Here is a 19389-nt window from a genome sequence, read left to right as displayed (position 1 = left end):
TGTGGGGTTTCGTTTATGAAGTTTGCCAGGTGTCCTGAGGATCAGATCTTGAGAATCCTGAGCAAATCCTTGGAGCTCCCCTGGCAGACTAGGAGGTAAGGTTGCCAATCACCAGGTGGTGACTGGAGAGCTCCCAGAATTACAACTAGTCTCTAGGTGACATAGATTAGCTCTCCTAGAGAAAATGGCTTCTTTAGAAGTTGGTCTCTGTGGCATTATGCCTTGCTGAAGTCCCTCCCTGCCTGAACCCCCACCCTCCTCAAACTCCACCCGCAAAATCTTCAGGAGTTTCCCAACCCAGAGCTCGCAACCCTATTAGGAGGGGTTAGGAATAGAGCCTGGTGGTGTCTGGTAGGGGCAGAAGATGGTACCTGGAGGTCTAGGGATACGGCCTGAGTGTATCAGGTGTACTAAAGTCTGATGGCACAGTGTAGGGATAGGGTGTACAGCGAATAGCAAAAGTTCTCTAGTCAAGCAGAAAATAGGTTGCTCCCTCGGGTCTGGTAGCAACAGAGAAGGCCCCATTCCATTTGTTTGCTGAACGGACAGATTACAAACCTTTAATATTCTTGTTACAAGAATGATTCGGGGACTGTGTTTTGCTTGACAGCAGCATGGGCACTGGACAGTCGGCACCAGCATCAGTTTTTTGATACAAACCTGCAGACATCCCCCCTAAAATTCACTCTGAAGAAAAAAACTTTCTTGTATTGAATGTGGTAACGTCAGCTCCAACTGGCCCACTGCTCTACAAATGTTACTTCTGCCTTCACCCTAAGAGTAAATGGCAAAGGATACATAATCATTCTTTCCGATATTATCCAAACTGACTGTTGCCCTGCAGACACCTCTGTTCAATGTCCCTCCCATCTATCTTCTTCTTGTTCTCCACACAGCCAATAATTTGTCTCCACAGAGCACCCACTGCAATCCTTCTCTTCTCAGATCTCTCGCTGAGAGCCGAAGCACACATACCCCGAATTCCGCCCGAATACTACCGCTCTTCCAAATGTGTTTTTAATCTTCCATTTATCAGCCAGTGGCTTCAAACACTGAGCACCCATCTTTGTCATCTTTATTGACCAAGCCATATCCTTGTATAAATTAGGACCGCATTGTGCTTGAGACAAAAAAATATATCATCTTTTCATGTTGATTTTTGGGCTATTCCTAAAGTGGCAATGAAAGTGTCCCATCCTACAGACTTCCAAGGCAGTCCTGCCACCTGAGTATATAATCTGAAGGGAGGGGGGAATGGGAGGACAGCATTCCAGGGGTTCTGGCCACCCTTGGTTGCTATGGGACCAATAGGTCATGTGATTTTTTAATATGAATTTTATTTTGGGACTGGATTATATTAAGGGTGCCCCAGAGAAGGTATTGGGGGGGGTGTTGGCTCCTGATGATCCTAGATGTGGACCACAGTGCAGAGTTTCCCAACTTCTTTTATATCCTGGACTGTTTTATTTGCCACCATTGGTGAATTTACTTGTTTGCAAGAGGAGTTGCCCAGGTTAGACCCACATGTAATATTACAGGGCTGTTGTCAACCTGCATCTCTCTAGTAAGAGCTAGTGTGACGTAGTTGTCATCTTGGCAAACTTAGACAAATGAGAACTGCGTTCAAAAATGTCGAAGGGAAGTACTTCTTTACTCAACAAGTAATTAAATTGTGGAGTTTGCTTCTAGTGGATATGACCATGAGTACAGATAGGGTTACCAAACCCCGAGGGGGGGGACTGGAGATCTCCCAGAATTACAACTGATCTCCAGACAACCGAGATCAGTTCCCATGGAGAAAATGGCTGCTTTGGAGGGTGGACTCTATGGCAGTAGACCTGGCTGAGGTCTTCCCCACCCCCCTCCTAACCCCTCCCTCTTAAGGCTCCACCTACTAAATTTCTCAGAATGCAGAGCTGGCAACTCTAAGCATAGATGGCTTTCAAAGGAGATTTGACTGATTCATAGAGGATAGAGAGGAGAAGAAGAAGAAGAGGAGGAGGAGATTGGATTTATACCCTGCCCTTCACTACCCAAAGGAGCCTCAGAGTGGCCTTTCCCTTCCCCTCCCCACAACAGACATCCTGTGAGGTAGGTGGAGCTGAGAGAGATCTGACAGAAACTGCTCTTTTTCAAGAACAGCTCTTATCAGAACTACGGCTTGCCCAAAGACATCCAGCAGGTGCAAGTGGAGGAGTGTGGAATCAAACCCAGTTCTCCCAGGTTAGAGTCCGCACACTTAACCACTACACCAAACTGGATCTCTCCCTTTGCCTGCATTGCTGTTTTTCAGGGAGTCTTTTCAATAATGTCCTCTCCCGCCAGCATGCTGTCCATTCTGTCACATTAGATTTCTGCCACTTTATTTCATTTCCTGTCTAGACCAGGCCACAAGCCAGACTTAAACATAAGCAGGCATCCCAGCTCTCATTTAAACTGTGTGCTCCATTGCTTTGTGGGCAAAATTTGCATGCAGGTATTTCACCAACATGGTAATGTTGCATGTGCACCCAAATTGCACGTGTAAACAACTCCCCTTACACAAGATTCAAAGATGCACGGATTAGTTTTTCTTGCCTATCAGCTTATCTTTTAATCAGATCATCGGGTTTCAAAGTGGAAGGAAGGGATTGTGGGGTGAGATGAGAAGAGGTGATGGATGAGACAGCAGATCCCAGAGCATTTCCAGCTGCTCTTTATTAGGGGAGCTTTATATTCATGAGGTCCAATTCAGAAGAGATAAAATGCAAACAGTAGTTTGGTTTGGAAATATGCTGAAGTCATACAGTGTGCAGCCGTGAGAGGATCTTAGTCTGGCTGTTGCTGTTATACATCTGATGAGGCAGACTGCAGCCCACAAATGCTCATGCTACAATTCTTTCGTTAGTCTTTTAGGTGCCACAGGACTCGTTTTAGCAACAGCAGGCCTGAAGCGGCTACTCTTCTGAAATAAATTGATTATATTACAATGATACTTGTGCAGATATTGATGGTGTACTTGAACATGGAGTAAGCCAAGCCCCAGCAGTTCTGAAAGTACCCCAGGACCTGCCCTGGGACCCCACCGTCAACTCTGCAGGTCCAGGAGGTGATGTCCAGTCATAAGCCATACCCATCACCTTCGCCCTTGACCTCCATGCCCTGCTTGTTGGCTTCCTAGAGCAACTGGTTCTGAAACAGGATGCTGGACTAGATGGACCACGGCTCTGATCCAGCTGGGCTGTTCTTACATTCCCATGCTGCTATCCCTAGCAATGCCACCTGTGCCTCAGGGGTCCTTCTCTCTTGCTTGGGTGGAGAACTGGCCCTGTGCACCAAGTAAAGTGGACTGATGTGTTCAGCACATTTGGTGGGGGTTGCTTGCCGCTGCTCTGTCTCTGTGTGTGTGTGAGAGAGAGAGAGAGAGGGAGAGAGAGAAGTGCCATCAATTCGCAGCCAACTCATGGCAACCCCAGATAGGGGCTTTCAAGGCAAGTGAGAAGCAAAGGTGGTTTGCTGTTGTCTTCCTCTGCGGAGTCTTCCTTGGAGGTCTCCTTTCCAAATACCAACCCTTCTGACAAGGTTGGGCTATACCATGCTGCCTTCCCTCCCGTACCACTGTTATACAACTATTGATATATATGTCATTTTTCAGAGTCTCAAAACAGAAAACACAAAACTTTCTGCATTTTGATAGCTGGAAAGTCAATGGGGGAAGAGAAGTTGTGGGGCGGGAGGGAGGCAAGGGTAACAATGAGGAAGGAACACTAAGGCCGCTACACCAGCATAAGCCTGTTTACAGATGGGCTGAATTCAATTTAGTCTCCTGTACAATTAGTGAGAATGCCGAAGAAACAGGCCAACTGCCTTAGCAAAGGAAGGACTCTGAGCAAGATGTTACCGTGCTGGGAGCGTGGTGTCGGCACACCTTTCACAAGGACCCGCTTTTGTTTTCTCGTTTCAGAAAAAGTGAGCATTTTGTCAACTTTCATCGCACCCTTCAAGTATTTAAGTCCTGCAGCAGCAAACATGGAAGATGAAGACAATTTAAGTAAGCAGTTTCTCTACTTCATTTGGAGGTGAATAGTGAAACCGACAGGAGGTACTGCATGACATGTATATGTGGCTGAGGACAAATCTTGCCTTTCTGCAAGAGAGCCAGTTTGGTGTGAGAGCCAGTTTGGTGTAGTGGTTAAGTGCGCGGACTCTAATCTGGGAGAACCGGGTTTGATTCCCCACTCCTCCGCTTGCACCTGCTGATGTGACCTTGGGTCAGTCACAAGCTCTGGCAGAAAAAGAGCAGTTTGTGTCAGAGTTCTCTCAGCCCCACCCACCTCACAGGGTGTCTGTTGTGAGGAGGGGAAGGGAAAGGAGTTTGTAAGCCGCTCTGAGACTCCAAGTGAAAGGCGGGGTATAAATCCAATCTCTTCTTCTTCTTCTTCTTTCACTGCATACATAGAATGTTACAGTCCATTCAGACTTCCATTTTTATCCGGCAGAAAGCAAGGCCAAAGTCTACCATGTTGACAGGAGCCAATTCAACCTCCCATTTCCCCCCCCCCCCATAGAAAGTGAGGCAGAATTCTATCACATTTGTAACAGGTGGTAGACCACTTATTCCAGAGGTCCTGCCCACATCCAGGGTTGCATGGGGCTTCCAGTGACCAGAAGCTGTGCTTCTTCACATGATTTTCTATAGGATTCATCATGTAGTAATTGTTTATAAATTCAAGTGTTGTATTTCTTGGGAGCAATATACGAATTGGTAATTGACACGCACTTCTCTGGTAATTGACATGCACTTCTCTGGGTAGGCACAGTTCAGAGGCTGTGGCTCAGTGGCAGAGCATCTGTTTTGCACGCAGAAGGTCCTGAGTTCAGTCTCTGACATGTCCAATTAAAAGGATCAAGTCGCTGCCAATGTGAAAGACCCTTACTTGAGACTCTGGAGAGCTGCTGCCAGACAGAGTAGACCATACGGACCTGGATAAATCAGTGGTCCGACTCAGTATAATATGTATGTGTTCATGCATGTGCAAGAGCCATTCCCCACTGTACAATCCCACACTGCTTGCAAGTGAATGTGAATGAAGCAGTGCCAATTGTGCATTTCCCCCACCTGACTGAGTCCTAGCTGTGGGGAGGAGGGAGGCAATGCATCCATTGCTGTTTCATTCACACATAGGCACAACTCCAGGGATGTGTGAATGGAGTCATGTTCCCATTCAGAATCCGTCTGGTGCATCTGTTCTGGGGTTGGAGATACGCTCACTCCAATTGCAAGGACCCATCTGTGCATCCCCATCCTTGGACAGCTGCACAAGATGGATTCAGACGAGGCCCAGAAGTGCAGCGAACAGGAAGTCCAAATCAGCAGGTGCCTCCTGCGCCCCATTGCCGCTTTTTTCGTCCTTGCCAAAACCCTTTCCCCGGGTACATTGTGATGGTCTCTTCAAGCGAACGAGACTGAGAACAGCGAAACGAGATGAAAGAAAAATGGAATAGTTCAGAGCCAAGCGGTATGGGGTGGAGAGCATGTGGCATATTATCATATTCATCAGCCCCAACATTAATTTTTTAGGCATTGTCTTACCTTCTTGTGGTAGCATATTGTTGGATTTTGAAAAAAAGAGAGAAAGGAAGTTCTCAAACCAAACGAAGCGCTTCTGTTTATTTCAGTCTCAGCTACCAGATGGCTCCTTTTACCAGCTGGGGAACAATGAGGAGCTGTCCTCTTAAGAAATGATGGGTGAAAAAAGTAAATTTGTCTCTGTGATGCTGGTAATCCACGTTTGTCTTCTGCACTCCTACGCACTGGTACATGTGTGCAAATCTGTCAGCACTGTAGGGCTCCCGTGTGCTTAAGGCTGGCACAACACACAATACTGCAGGGACTTTGTTAAAAGGTCCTTTTAACCTCTTGTTGCTTTGACTTGTGCTGTGTTTCTTTGCTGGTTTCAGTGATGGGTTGTTCAGGCCGCACCTGGAGTGTTGTGTGCAGTTCTGGAGGCCTCACTTCAAAAAGAGTGTGGACAGAACAGAGTAGCTGCAGAGGAGAGCGACAAGGATGATTGGGGGCCTGGAGACCAAGCCCTATGAGGAAAGGCTGAGGGACTTGGGAATGTTCAGTCTGGAGGAGAGGAGGTTGGGGGGGGGGACAGGATTGCTCTCTTGAAGTATCTGAAGGGCTGTCACTTAGAGGAGGGCAGGGAGCTGCTCCTGTTGGCAGCAGAGGCTAGGACTTGCAAGAATGGGTTTAAATTAAGGGCGGGGAGGTACCGGCTGGATCGTAGGAAAAACTTTTTGAAAGAAAGAGTTGTGCGACAGTGGAATCAGCTGCCTAGGGAGGTGGTGAGCTCCCCCTCCCTGGCAGTCTTGAAGCAGCGGCTGGACAAACACTGGTCAGGGATGCTCTAGGCTGGTCCTGCACTGAGCAGGGGGGTTGGACTAGATGGCCTGCGTGGCCCCTTCCAGCTCCGTGATTCTGTGGTTCTATCATTATTGTCAGCCACCTGCCACTTCTCCCCCCCCCCCAAGTCACCTGCGGCAGCCCCATTTCTTCACGAAGGGCTCCAGACCAGTGCTTCGAATCAGGTTCCAGGGGGCCCTGGGCAGAGAGTACCCAGGTCCTCCCTATGCCCACCACTTGGCCCCCACTCTTGCCCGCCCACCCACCTGCTTGTGCATCCTTCCGCTGCCCATTTACAAGCTCTCCCACCCCCTGCGGTCACAGCTGCCCACACTGCCTGCATGCCCTTTCCCTGGTGAATGCTCGGTGCAGCTAGGAGTGCCAGTGCCATAGCCACCAGGAATGCTGATGCTTCATACACCGTCTGCATGCCTGTCTCCAGCAGTGCTAGGCAGCATGTGCAGCTGGGAGCACAGGTGGCAAAGCACTCACAGGGAGGCAGCCGAAGGGTATGTCGGCAGGCCTCAGAGAAGGTGCACGTGTAGCGAATCCAACTCTAGGGGGCAGTGCTCATCTCCGTTTCCAAGCCGAAAAGCCAGTGCTGTCCGAAGACGTTTCCATGGTCATGTGGCCGGCATGACTAAATGCCGAGGCACACGGAACGCTGTTACCTTCCCACCAAATTGGTACCTATTTATCTACTTGCAGTTTCTTGCTTTCAAACTGCTAGATTGGCAGGAGCTGGAACTAGAGACGGGAGCTCACTCCGTCACACGGCACTCAGGTTTCGAACTGCCAGACTACAGACCTTCCAGTCTGCAGCTCAGCGTCTTAACCTCTCAGTGACCATGGCCCCTGGCAACATGTGGAGAAACATAAAAGAGGCACATAGGCACACATCAAGAAAGGCTCTAGCAGTGCAGTCATCATAACTGTTTAAAATTGCTCATGATACCCAGGCTGATGAAACAAACTTTGGATCCATTGTTGTTTATTAATGTTATTTAGTAAGGTTTCCTGTGGCTGGGGACAGTTACGAAGGCATTTTAGCTGTGCAGATTTTACCTGTATTTGTCAGGGGTTTCATCCTACTACTCCCCTAAGCCAACTGTGGAGCCTTCCTCCGGAGGGAAGAGCCTCTTCAGCTGGAGGGAGCTAAGTGAAGTGACAGGATGGAATCCATTCCAAATACAGATAAAAATGTGCACAGTTCAAATATCCCCGTGAATTCCCCCAGACACTTTTTGAAAACCTGGCTAAATTATACATCTTTTTACAAATTGCTTCTGGAAGATGCCTAGGCTCAAGCTTGGGCAGTCTCCCAAAGAGAATCCATGCCAAAGCTGGAAGCAGGCGCGTACTGGGCTTTCCATGAGCCTTCACCCTGCTTAACTAGCACTGGCGCTGTCTTGTTATTAATAATTTTTCTAGTTCTTTAAATGCTCAGAACTCTTCACAGTTTGGTGTAGTGGTTAAGAGCACAGACTCTAATCTGGGAGAACCGGGTTTGATTCCCCCCTGCTCCACATGCAGCTGCTGGTGTGACCTGGGATCAGTCATAAGTTCTTTCAGAGCTTTTTCTCTCAAGGGCAGTTTTCAAAAGCGCTCTCTCAACCCCACCTACCTCACAGGGGGTTTGTTGTGGGAAGGGGAAGCAGATTGTAAGCCGCTCTGAGATTCCTTTGTGTAGTGAAGGGTGGGGTATAAATCCAGTCTCCGTCTCCTCCTCCTCTTCTTCTTCCTCTTCTCAGTCCCTCAGAGGCTCATATTTCCAAGCAGGGAATTACAGACTTCAGGTTCCCTAGTACTTTCGTTTCCACTCCTTGTCTGGGGCTATAAAAAAAACAAGAGCAGGGAGTGTCAAGATCCTGGCAGGCCACCATGTATCACTGGCTGGTGGGCTGAGAGGGGTGTCATTCATCCTGGTGGACCGTAGGCCATGCAAGCCAGATAGATACATATAGATATTTCTCTTAGTGATAGAAGATTTTGCACACTTTTGTGGCCTCATCTGCACTTTATTAATCATACTTACATAAGTACAACTTTAGTGCTCCAAGGGCAGAAACAGAGTTTGACATTTTCTTAAACTCATCCCCAACAAAAGATTTTCTTACACGAGAGAGAAAGCTGTGCAGCAGTAGCACTCTTGCTGATGCACTGGCTGGGCAGGAGCCTAGGAATCATTTCCCGAGATTGCTTCAGTCTTGAAATCCATTGTTTGCAAGCATGTCAGAAATGATGGAGGTGAAACCTTTCGCCCTCGGCACACGTTGTGTGATGTAGATGGGCAGGAAATAGCAAGCTCTGTGTGAGAAGGGCAAAGGGAAATGGCTCCTGGGCGCACAAGAAATGGAAGGTCACTCTTTGCCATTCCGAAGGCACCAGCAACAGTCTCACCGAGTCAACCTGCTTTCTGCGTGGAGTAAACCAGAGCCCTTAGTGGAACTTTCTCATGTGCCCTTAAAGACATGGCTGCAGTCCAAGCTGTAGCTTGAGAGTGATGAGTTTTCCCAACCCAAAACAGCTGGCCTGGGTAGGCCATTCACAGGAGAACTCATTCATCCCCCCTATGCCTGTTGGTCTCTTCGGAAAGCAACTTCTTTGCTAGAGTACGTGGCAGACAGTTTTCACAATTAGTGCCAACTGTGTTTCTTAAGCTGATCCTTTGTTCCAGTTTGGCAGTCACTCTGGGAAACTGATGTTGATTTTGTTTTGTTTCTTCTCATGAGCGTGTGCCTTGATTCAAAAGATGTACACGTTCACATTCAGAATAGTCACATGGCATACCTAAGGTCACCAGGCCTGCACCTAGGAATCCCAGGAGCATTTGAGGGCACGGCTTGGGGAGAAGGAGTGTCATGCAGTACCAACATGGTCATGTCACTCCAAGGTGAGACCCATAATTGGTGTCATGCGATTCTGTAGGAATTAGAATCATAATATTGGAAGGGACTTCCAGGGTCATCTAGTCCAACCCCGCTGCACAATGCAGGAAATCCACAAATACCTCCCACACACACATCCAGTGTCCCCTGTTCCATGCCCAGAAGATGACAAAAGATTATCCCAGTTGCTTTGGTAAAGACTGTAGAGATTGGAGAAACTCAGTGAGTATCGTGAGCAACACTCTTTACAGTCTTTACAACACTCTTTATAATCCCAAAATACTGGTGTAACCTTACAGTTCCGAGCTACAGGCAAGCAACTATGAAATGCATTACTATCTATGATCTCTGAAGGTTGTATATAAGGTATACCATTTTCAGATAGATATTGCAGTTGTGGTTAAGGGATCATAGAAACTGTGAAACATGTTCTATCTGAATGTCCATTCCAGAGAGAAATGTATCATACCACTTCTGTACCAGCAAAATGAGCTTCCCATAGATATTTTAGTTACTAAATTTTTAATGGATTTGAGGCCAGCAAATATTCTTTTGTTAGCTAAAGGCCTTGCTCAGGCCATGACAGTACAGGCAGCCTGTGACAAGCCATCTTCTTTAATATGGCACAGCCTGCCCTCTCTGGCTTGAATTCTTCCTTTCTTCCTCATTGGGATTGATTGATACTACTCAAGATCTGTAGGTCAGAGGGAGGGAGGGAGGAGAGGAAGAGATTGGATTTATACCCCACCCTTCACTACCCAAGGGAGTCTCAGAGCATCTTACAAACTCCTTTCCCTTCCCCTCGCCACAACAGACACCCTGTGAAGTAGGTGGGGCTGAGAGAGCTCTGACAGAAACTGCTCTTTATTTCAAGAACAGCTGTGCCAGAACTATGGTTTGCCCAAGGTCATCCAGCAGGTGCAAGTGGAGGAGTGGGGAATCAAACCCAGTTCTCCCAGATTAGAGTCAGCACACTTAACCACTACACCAGACTTGCAAGGAAGGAAGGGAAGGGAAGGGAAGGGAAGGGAAGGGAAGGGAAGGGAAGGGAAGGGAGGGAGGGAGGGAGGGAGGAAGGAAGGAAGGAAGGAAGGAAGGAAGGAAGGAAGGAAGGAAGGAAGGAAGGAAGGAAGGAAGGAAGGTTGTGAGCAAGGTGACCCTACATCTGCAGTGTCATTCCTCTGCCCCTATGTCCACCCATCGTGAGAGCAGACAGAGAGCTGAAATGCACGTGGGGCAGGAGGCAAGCCTGGCAAGCTGAGGCACACCCCTGTTGGGACTGTACCGCTTCAGACAGCAGGCACGTGCAGAACCAAGGGACAGAGCCTCTGGTGTCATTTGTCCTTCATCCTATCCTGAGATGACTGTAAAATGAAATGTGTCCTTTGGTAACCACTGTTGATGCCGTTGACGCCCACTCCGTATTCAAGAGGATTTATCCTTTCAAGAGGTTTTGTAAGGAAGAGGTTGTCCATTCTTTTCTTCCCTTTTCCCCCCAACCGAAATTTCGGGCTGCCAGGCAGCTGAATAACCTTCATCAGGAACAATATTATCACTTCAAATGTAGCGTGGAGTATCGGATGGCTAGTTCTTCTGAACCCTTATGACCCGGAGACAAAGGCAGTGTCATTATTAGTGAGGCATTACAGTCCTCAATAGCTCTTGATGATGCAAGCGCTCCAGGTTAACACTACCGTGCATAATGACCAAGAAGGAGGGGAGGGGAGGGTGTCTACCAGAGAGGGGAAGGAGCGGAATGGGAAGCTAAGGCAGGAATGTAGGAGGGATGCTCACCAATTTAACAGATAAATACATTTCGCTCGCTGCTCCTCCTCACCCTGATAAGTGGAATTCGATTAAGATGAAGAGACAGAGTGTTTCTGTGGTCCAGCAGAGACAAATCTCTGCATCCTATTTCAGTTGACAGTATAAATATGCTAAATGAATGGAAAGGGGCCAGAGGGACCGTGCCTGCTGGCTCTGGCATCCACGCATTCATCCCAGCCTATACTCTAGGCCTGCATCTGTACTCTGCGTTTCTGTACCTCTTCCGTTCTTTTGTTCCCTTCCGTCTCTAGAGGCCAGCAATTGCAGGACCAAATGAGCCTACCATCCTGTTTCCTTATTACAATTCTGTGTTTAAGCCTTTGTGAAACCTTGGACTCTTCACTTATGTCTTTAAATACACACCTCAGGTGTTTTTTTTAAATGACATATTCCTAAAAAATATGACATTGAAAACTTTGTGTGTAAATACTGTCCACTAAATATGTTGCTGGGATTTGGCCACGTTTCCATGTCAAGTGCGCTTGCCAGATCCTGGTTATGTTGCTGCGCAGTGAAGATCAGAGAGTCTACTTTTGTCTTTGTTTGGTTTTTTGTTCTCCAGAAGGATCACTTTGATGCGCCAGTAGTCGAACAACGTGATCCTAAGCATAGATGCACCCTTCTAAATCCATTGAAGTCAACAAGCTTAGAAGGGTGTGACTCTGCTCCGGACCATACAATACTTCAATCATAACACCTCCTTCCTCTAAATATTATCTTACAGCTAATAAAAATGAAAGTAATCCCCTCACAGTTTGTACCTTTCTTCATGTTCAACCTTGGACTCTATCATCAAAATTTAGCGTTCCTTTCTTTACTAAAAGAATTCTATCATCATTGCTCACAGTACATATCCAGTGTATTTCAGCTTCAGAGAGGAAATGCTTATAAATACAAGGGTCATAATTTTGTAGTTGCTAGAGGTCTTATCAAAGCCATATTTCAAAGAGATCAGATTTCAGAGATGCCTCAAAATATAAGGCAATTTAGTTGAACTCACCATTAACACACAAAATTACTAGGCTTTATCTTTTTCTTTCTTTTTTTAAAAAAACATTGTGGTTTAATTTAGGCTGTCCTGTCTCCCCTCTTACTGACGTCCAGTATTGTCAAAAGGTTGCGTTATGGGAAATGTAGTCTGACAAGGAGAATCTCTAGGAATCACACTATCTATGGTTATAAGAATGTCGTTTATTATACGTATAAGGCAGTGTGGCCGAATAAAAATATTTCTATTTTAAGCTGCATAAAGACATCTTTTTAAATCTCTTTTATCTCATCTTTCCCTTGGCTGAAGGCAGCTTGCAAAATTAAAAGGAACAAATCCATTTAAATTGATGCTGTCCATAAAACCAATAACCATTTCATATTTTAAAAAAGCATTGCAAAGAATCAAAGATGGAACACAGTCGTACAACTGTTCAGCATCAACTTTGGGTTTTGATCAAGATAAGCCTTGTATGGCTTTCCAAAAGCAAGGGGGGATAACTACAATTCCTTCAGGAGGTTATTCCCCTTTTTTAATAAACAGCTGAAAAAGCCCCTCTCCCCCCCCCCCATCACTGGCTACTCTATATTCTCTGCTTCAATGGATTCTGAACATGACTTTGCCGACAGTTCTTATCTGGAGTCGGGTGATGCAAAATGGCCTTATGTTGAATCAGATCATCGATCCACCTAGTCCATGATCTACTGTCCATGGCTTTCCAGATCTAAGACTTTTACCGCTCTGAGATCCTTTCCCGTTCCTTCTGTCTCTGAGCCATGGCCCTTCCCCACAGGCAGGTATATGCAGGTTCAACCATTACAGGATTGTCAAGGTTAAAACCAGGACCTTGAACTGCCTCCAAAGGTGGCATGCATAAGGTCCCAAGAATTTACCAGCAGATTTTAGGGGCCACCTGTTCATTTCAACAGAGGAAGCTGATGGATATATGTGAACTGAGAGGAGGGCTGCTTGTGCCACTATTAGCAGAAAGCACCTGCACCTTGGGTGGAATCCAAGGGTTGTTCTACTAAGAGTGATTCAGAAGTTCTGTTCTGCTAGCAGTGATCCAGAGGTTCAGTTCTGCTAACAGTGAAGCCTTCCTCTGGTACAGGAGGTGTGTTCCAACACTGGAAGACTCCTTTTGCTGTAGAAGGATTTCTTCCTTGCAACAGAAGAAGGCGCCATCATTAAATAAATGGGACCTTCCAATCCAACCCAGTATGTATGGCCAGCCCTGGCAGAAGTGACTTCCCAGTACAAAACATCATGATTGCATTGACTCATAGAATCAGTTCAGACAAAAGCTGTTGAAAGAGTACTAGCGGCCAGGTTTGTGTAGCCAGGTATCCCAGAGTCTTACACTGGGATATGACCAAGTTTATTGAAGTACTGGGATTAAGGTAAGGCCAGAGAAAACTTTCAGACGACAAAGGGAATTGTTTATTGTACTGGTTAGTCTATGTGTTTGTGGCTGAACACAAAGTCCTAAACATAAAGTTTCTGTATTCATAAATGCATGCAACCAGCATGGGGGGCGGGGTGAGCTAGTGAAACAGATCTGGAAAGGCAATATGAATTATAAATACAAATAACCCCCTGTGTTTTCTTATTCACTGGTGCAGAATCAATACAAATTCTTTTCAAACCTGAATAGAGTGTGAAACGAGAGCTATCTTTCTCTCCATGCTTCCCGACCTCAATATCATTATGTACAATAATTGGGTCTGTAAAAACCTATTAGATGGAGAGGGGGGGGGAGGTGTGGATCTGAGAACCGACCCCACTTTCCTGCAAGCCATAGTCCTCATAAGAGCTGTTCTTGAAAAAGAGGGGTTGCCGTCAAAATCTCAGCCCCCCCCCAAGGGTGTCTGTTGTGGGGAGGGGAAGGGAAAGCAGTTTGTAAGCCACTCTGAGACACCTTTGGGTAGTGAAGGGCGGGGTATAAATCCAATCTCCTCCTCCTCTCCTCCTAGGCAGATATAAGTCTGGGTGTCTGGTGGTTGTTGGTTGTTGTTGTTTTTAAGTTACTACATCAAAAAAGATAATGTCTGTGAAAGTATGATAGTTTATTCACTTGCTTAAAGGGAGACAGTACTCATCATATTGGCCTCCAAGGACAGGAGATTCAGGGGAGATAAAATACAAGCCAGTGTGGTGTAGTCAAGAGAATATGTATGTATTTATTTCATTTATACCTCGTCTTCCTCCCTGAAGGGGACCCACAGCAGCTTACGTTGCTCTTCTCTCCTGCATTTTATCCTCGCAACAACCCTGTGAGGTAGGACTAGGCTGAGAGTGTGTGACTGGCCCAAGGGCACCCAGAAAGCTTCCATGATAGAGTAGGGATTCAAACCTGGGTCTCCCAGATCTTAGTCCAACGCTCTAACCACTACACCAAACTGGCTGTCAGGGTTGGACTTGGCCTGGAGGAACTGGCAATCCAATGCCACTCAGCTACAACGTCCACAAAGTAATGTAACAATCCCATCCTAAGCCGAGTTAAACTCTTCTTTGTACATTGAAGTAAATGAAGTTAGAAGGATGTAACTCCGCTTAGGATAGTAGTACTACAAGCAGGGCTATTTTGGGGCAGGAACGCACAGGAACGGAGTTCCGGCTGGCTTCAGAGTTGGCCACGCCCACTACAGCCAAAACCTCTGTGTGCGTGGCTACAGAGGGAAGGCCTGGAGAGCGCCCCCCCCCTCGGGCGACTCTGAGGCGGGCGGGCGGGCCAGTGAGGGCCCTGGAAGGATCAGGGAGGCATTTAAACACCTCCCCATGCCTTCCCCAGCCTGTCCAAGGGCTGGCTTGCCTGGGCTCCCCGCAGTCACGAGGCACCCAAGTAAGCCAAGGGAAGGTAGTTTAAACTGCCTCCCCTCCCCTCCAAGGGCCGGCGTGCCCGGGCTTCCCACAGCCGCGGAGCGCCCGGGCAAGACAAGGTGAGGCATGGGGTGTGTCCTGATATGCTAATGAGCTGTGCTGTCAGGGTGTGGCCTAATATGCTAATGAGTTTCTGCCATTGGGTGTGGCCTATTATGCTAATGAGTTCCTGCTGGGCTTTTTCTACCAAAAAAAGCCCTGAAAGTGAAGCGGATTGCTTGCTTGCGGAGCTTACCCACTGCTCTCCTCAATAGGGACCCAACAAACAGGGGGAATACAATAAACTGCATCCTGGGTGGTCCCCGGACCCACTGGATCACCTCACTCAAGGCCACAGACTGCAAGCCATGGCCTAAGAGCCAAGGGCCAAAAGCCCTTTGGCTCATAGCTCTAGCTGCTCCTAGGCTTCAATACCTGCAAACAGGAAGAGAAATAGAGGTTCAGCGTAGCAGCTGGCAGAGATGTTTCAAAGGCTTCCCCTCCCTTCCTAGCAGAGCCTCTGTTTAAAATGGCTATAACATATCGGCCATCCCTAAGCTATTCAAAACTGCCAGTGCAGCTTCGTAGAAAACGTTAGTGAGATCTCTTCTCCATGCTCTTCATCTTAAATGTCACAATGACATCAATAATGTTGGTGGGCTTCTTTTTCTCTGTTTTGCTAACAGGCACAAGCAGCGCAGAAGTGAAGGAGAACCGCAATGTTGGCAACCTGGAAGGCCATCCCATCGCCTCTAACGAAAGGTCAAGAGTGGGAGTTTCCAGCCTCAAAAGGAAGAGGCCCCTGGAAGAAGGCAACAGTGGACATTTCTGCAAACTCCAGCTCATCTGGAAGAAGGTCTCGTGGTCAGTAACGCCAAAGAACGCTCTGGTCCAGCTACACGAACTTAAACCAGGTTTACAATACAAAATGGTGTCTCAGACAGGCCCCGTCCATGCTCCGGTATTTGCCGTCGCTGTGGAAGTAAATGGACTTACGTTTGAAGGCACCGGACCAACGAAAAAGAAGGCCAAAATGAAGGCTGCCGAACTAGCCTTGAAGTCTTTTGTTCAGTTCCCCAATGCGTGTCAAGCTCACTTTGCCATGGGGAATTGTTTCAACCCTTCCACGGACTTTACATCAGACCAGGCAGACTTCCCAGACACTCTGTTCAAGGAGTTCGAACCGTCGCCACACAGTAAGGACTTCTCAGTCTACAGCCCAGTTAATAATGAATTGCTTTCCACGGCCTACCGGCATGGGAGGTTCCTCTACCACACCTTGGACTTAATGGGCCACCATGGTAAACAAAACAAGCGCAAGATGGCTTCCAGCGCGGAGAGCGAAAAGAACCCCGTGGTGTTACTCAATGAGTTGCGGTCGGGACTGAGGTACGTCTGCCTTTCCGAGACTGTGGAGAAGCAACATATCAAGAGTTTTGTGATGGCAGTGAGAGTGGATGGGAAAACGTTTGAAGGCTCGGGACGTAGCAAGAAGCTGGCCAAAGGTCAAGCAGCACAGGCTGCGCTGCAGGCCCTCTTTAACATTCGGCTGCCCAGCCACATTCCCAGCAGGAGTAAATGTAATCATTTGCCACAGGTGAGAGCTCTCAGGTAGTCGCCAACCAAGCGGAAGGGATCCATTAAGATTAATGTCATTTGTTGTTCTTCCAGCTGTAAGTTGTGACTCTCTCAGAATCCTCTCCTCACAGCAAAGTCTATTGCAGCGGAAACACCCTCCCCCCAAATCCTCACAGAGGCCACATGTAAAAACCTTTACTTATATTTACTTTCAGGACTGTTTTAGCTAATGGATAAAGGGGGCAATTGCCCAGGGCCCACATCCATTGGGACTGACTGCACGTGCAGGAAAGAGGCAAGGTTTGTGTACATTACATAATGGTGTGCAGGCAATGCATGTAGAGGGAAAGTGGAATTCAGCATGGTGGGCCTGCCCACGTTCACAACCAAGCATGCTGGTCCTACCGTCTCCTATGCACATTCACCCAAATGGAGGGCCTGACACCACCATGTGTATACCCTGGCATGCAGGGCTATTTTGGGGCAGGAACGCACAGGAACGGAGTTCCGGCTGGCTCCTGAGTTGGCCACGCCCAGCAGGAACTCATTAGCATAATAGGGCACACCCAACAGCAGAAACTCATTAGGATTGGCTACATTAGGGGTGTGTGGCCTAACATGCAAAGGAGTTCCTGCTACAAAAAAGCCCTGGGTTTTGACAACAAACAAGGTAAACAGAATAACAAGCAAAAGGTGGGTGGGGCTGGAAAACCACACTCCTGGTAACATGGGGGTGTGGCATAATGTGCTAATGAGCTGTGCTGTCAGGGGTGTGGCCCAATATGCTAATGAGTTCCTGCTGTTGGGTGTGGCCTATTATGCTAATGAGTTCCTCCTGGGCTTTTCTACAAAAAGAGCCCTGCTGGCATGTATCCTACCATTTTGCTTTCTGAAACCTTCTTCCAGCCTCGAGAGTCATTTCCTAGTTCAGGTGGCTCTTCCCCTAGAAGAAGCACTTAAGTTGGAAGAAGGCCCCTTAGGCTGGAGGAAGGCTTCAAGCTTTGATGAGCAGAGTGGCAGGATACATTCCGCTGTCCCTCATTACAGGTGTTGCTGCACAGATGAGGCCCTAATTGCCTTCTGTGTGCATTGGGGCCATCCACAAGTATGGGTTCCCACCTGGCCCATCTAAGGCCATCTTGCCCAGGGCCCTATCAGATCTACAGCCAGTTCTGCTTACTTTGCTAAGAACCGTTTGTGAGTTCTTTCCCAGAGAGAAGTATGAGAGAGCCTCATTCTTTCAGCCACAGCTTTATAATACAACCATGCGTAATAAAAGCAGGCCTCTTTTTCTATATGGGTGTGCTTGATCTATAGAAAAAACCACATGTAACCTATGATTTGGGATGTCCTTGTTTCCTTTGCTTTCAAGTTACTCTTAGATCATTCTCTGGAAGAAAAAAAACATAGTGCAGACGGTGTCTTTTTCCAGATACTCATCCCCAGACAATTCTGCCTCAGGCAAGGTTTAAAGATCTTTGCGTAGGTTGTCAAATTTCTGAGTGACAGAAAGGAAACGACTTCTGTGTTGTCTTGGCGATTGTATGTGCATTCAGACATAAATATAGGCAAAATGTAGGGCATGATTCTTCTGGAGTCATGGATAAGCACACTGAAGAGGCCTCGCATTGGGGACATATTGTTAGTTTTGAAGGAAGGCTGCCTTCCTTGGAGGAGGAGGACCCCTCACACAGAAGAACGGAACTGATGGCTCCAGCCCACAAGAGTTGAAGGTTGTGGAATGTTGATGGGGAACAAATCAGTTGTGATTGGTCAGAACAAGAGAGGCAGCTCTAATAGAATGGATTTTGCTGTCTTCACTCTCTGTTGCCCAAAAGCTATCCTCATATCAGTTTTACCCCCCAGATCTCATTTTGCTGCTGTTAATAGCGGGTGAAGCTGGTTCTCTGTACAAGCCGAATGTCCTTAGATTTTCCGGTGTGTGTTTCAAGAATAAGGTGGAACAAGTGCTTATATATTCTTTTCTTTCTGAGAAGGATCTGCTTTCAAAAAAGATACTGCCTTCCAAGACTTGCTTGTTGATTTTCTTAAAAAGGGGGTTGTGGCATCTTAAAGACTCACCAATTGATCATGGCTTCAGTTTTCATGGACTAGAGTCAACGTAACTAAATGCATGAATCGTATCTGTTTAGCTGGAAGAAGATACATATGTGGGTGTATATATAGGGGAAAATGTGGGGATATATATATGGGGGTATATATAGAGGGGAAATGTGTGCAGTAGGTAGGGTTGCCAAATATGTTTTGGCCGGGAGCGGGGGGCTCCCGGCCAGCATCTGGAACGTGCACACGCGCGCGTCACCCGAAAGTGACGTTGCACGCTGGGGGCGGGGCCACGCCATTTGAGGGGAAAACTCTTTGTTTTCCCCTCAAATGGCATGGCCCCGCCCCCAGCGTGCGACGTCACTTCCGGGTGACGCGCACGCGGGGGTGGGGTTTCCCCCGGGCCCCGATTCTGCGGGAGCGGAAAGCAGAGCTCGAAAGCGGGGGGAAATCCGCCCCCCGGGGGCATGTGGCAGCTCTAGCAGTAGGGTCAAAAGGCAATAAAATGCAATAGATATACAGTCTTGAGACATTTCCTTTGTAAAATCCAAATTATGCTAGATAAACACAGTGACAAGGGCAGTATGGGTGATAAGAGAACCTTACATTAATTTACTATTGGCTAGACCAATCTTGTCAGATCTCAGAAGCTAAGCAGGGTTGGCCCTGGTTAGTACTAGGATGGGAGACCGCCAAGGAAGTCGACAGTGGCTATGCAGAGGCAGGCGATGGCAAAGCACGTCTGAACTTCTCTTGCCTTGAAAACCTTGTGGGAGTCACCATAAATTGGCTACAGC

At 47.4% G+C, this 19389-nt stretch overlaps 1 protein-coding gene across 1 annotated transcript in view; it reads left to right on the top strand.

The window, feature by feature from the left end:
• ADARB2 (adenosine deaminase, RNA-specific, B2 (inactive)) overlaps positions 1-19389 on the top strand; it is a 177905-nt gene that overhangs the window by 15702 nt on the left and 142814 nt on the right. The window contains exons 2-3 of the mRNA XM_015420667.1: positions 3944-4030; positions 15637-16547. Of these exons, the coding sequence (XP_015276153.1) occupies positions 3944-4030; positions 15637-16547 (998 nt within the window). The remainder of the gene's footprint in view (positions 1-3943; positions 4031-15636; positions 16548-19389) is intronic.

This window comes from Gekko japonicus, unplaced genomic scaffold (genome assembly GCF_001447785.1).
Source record: "Gekko japonicus isolate JY-2015 unplaced genomic scaffold, Gekko_japonicus_V1.1 scaffold1228, whole genome shotgun sequence".
Classification (NCBI taxonomy): Eukaryota; Metazoa; Chordata; class Lepidosauria; order Squamata; family Gekkonidae; genus Gekko; species Gekko japonicus.
The sequence above is the reverse complement of the archived record's forward strand: the minus strand, read 5'-3'. Positions and strand labels throughout refer to the sequence as shown.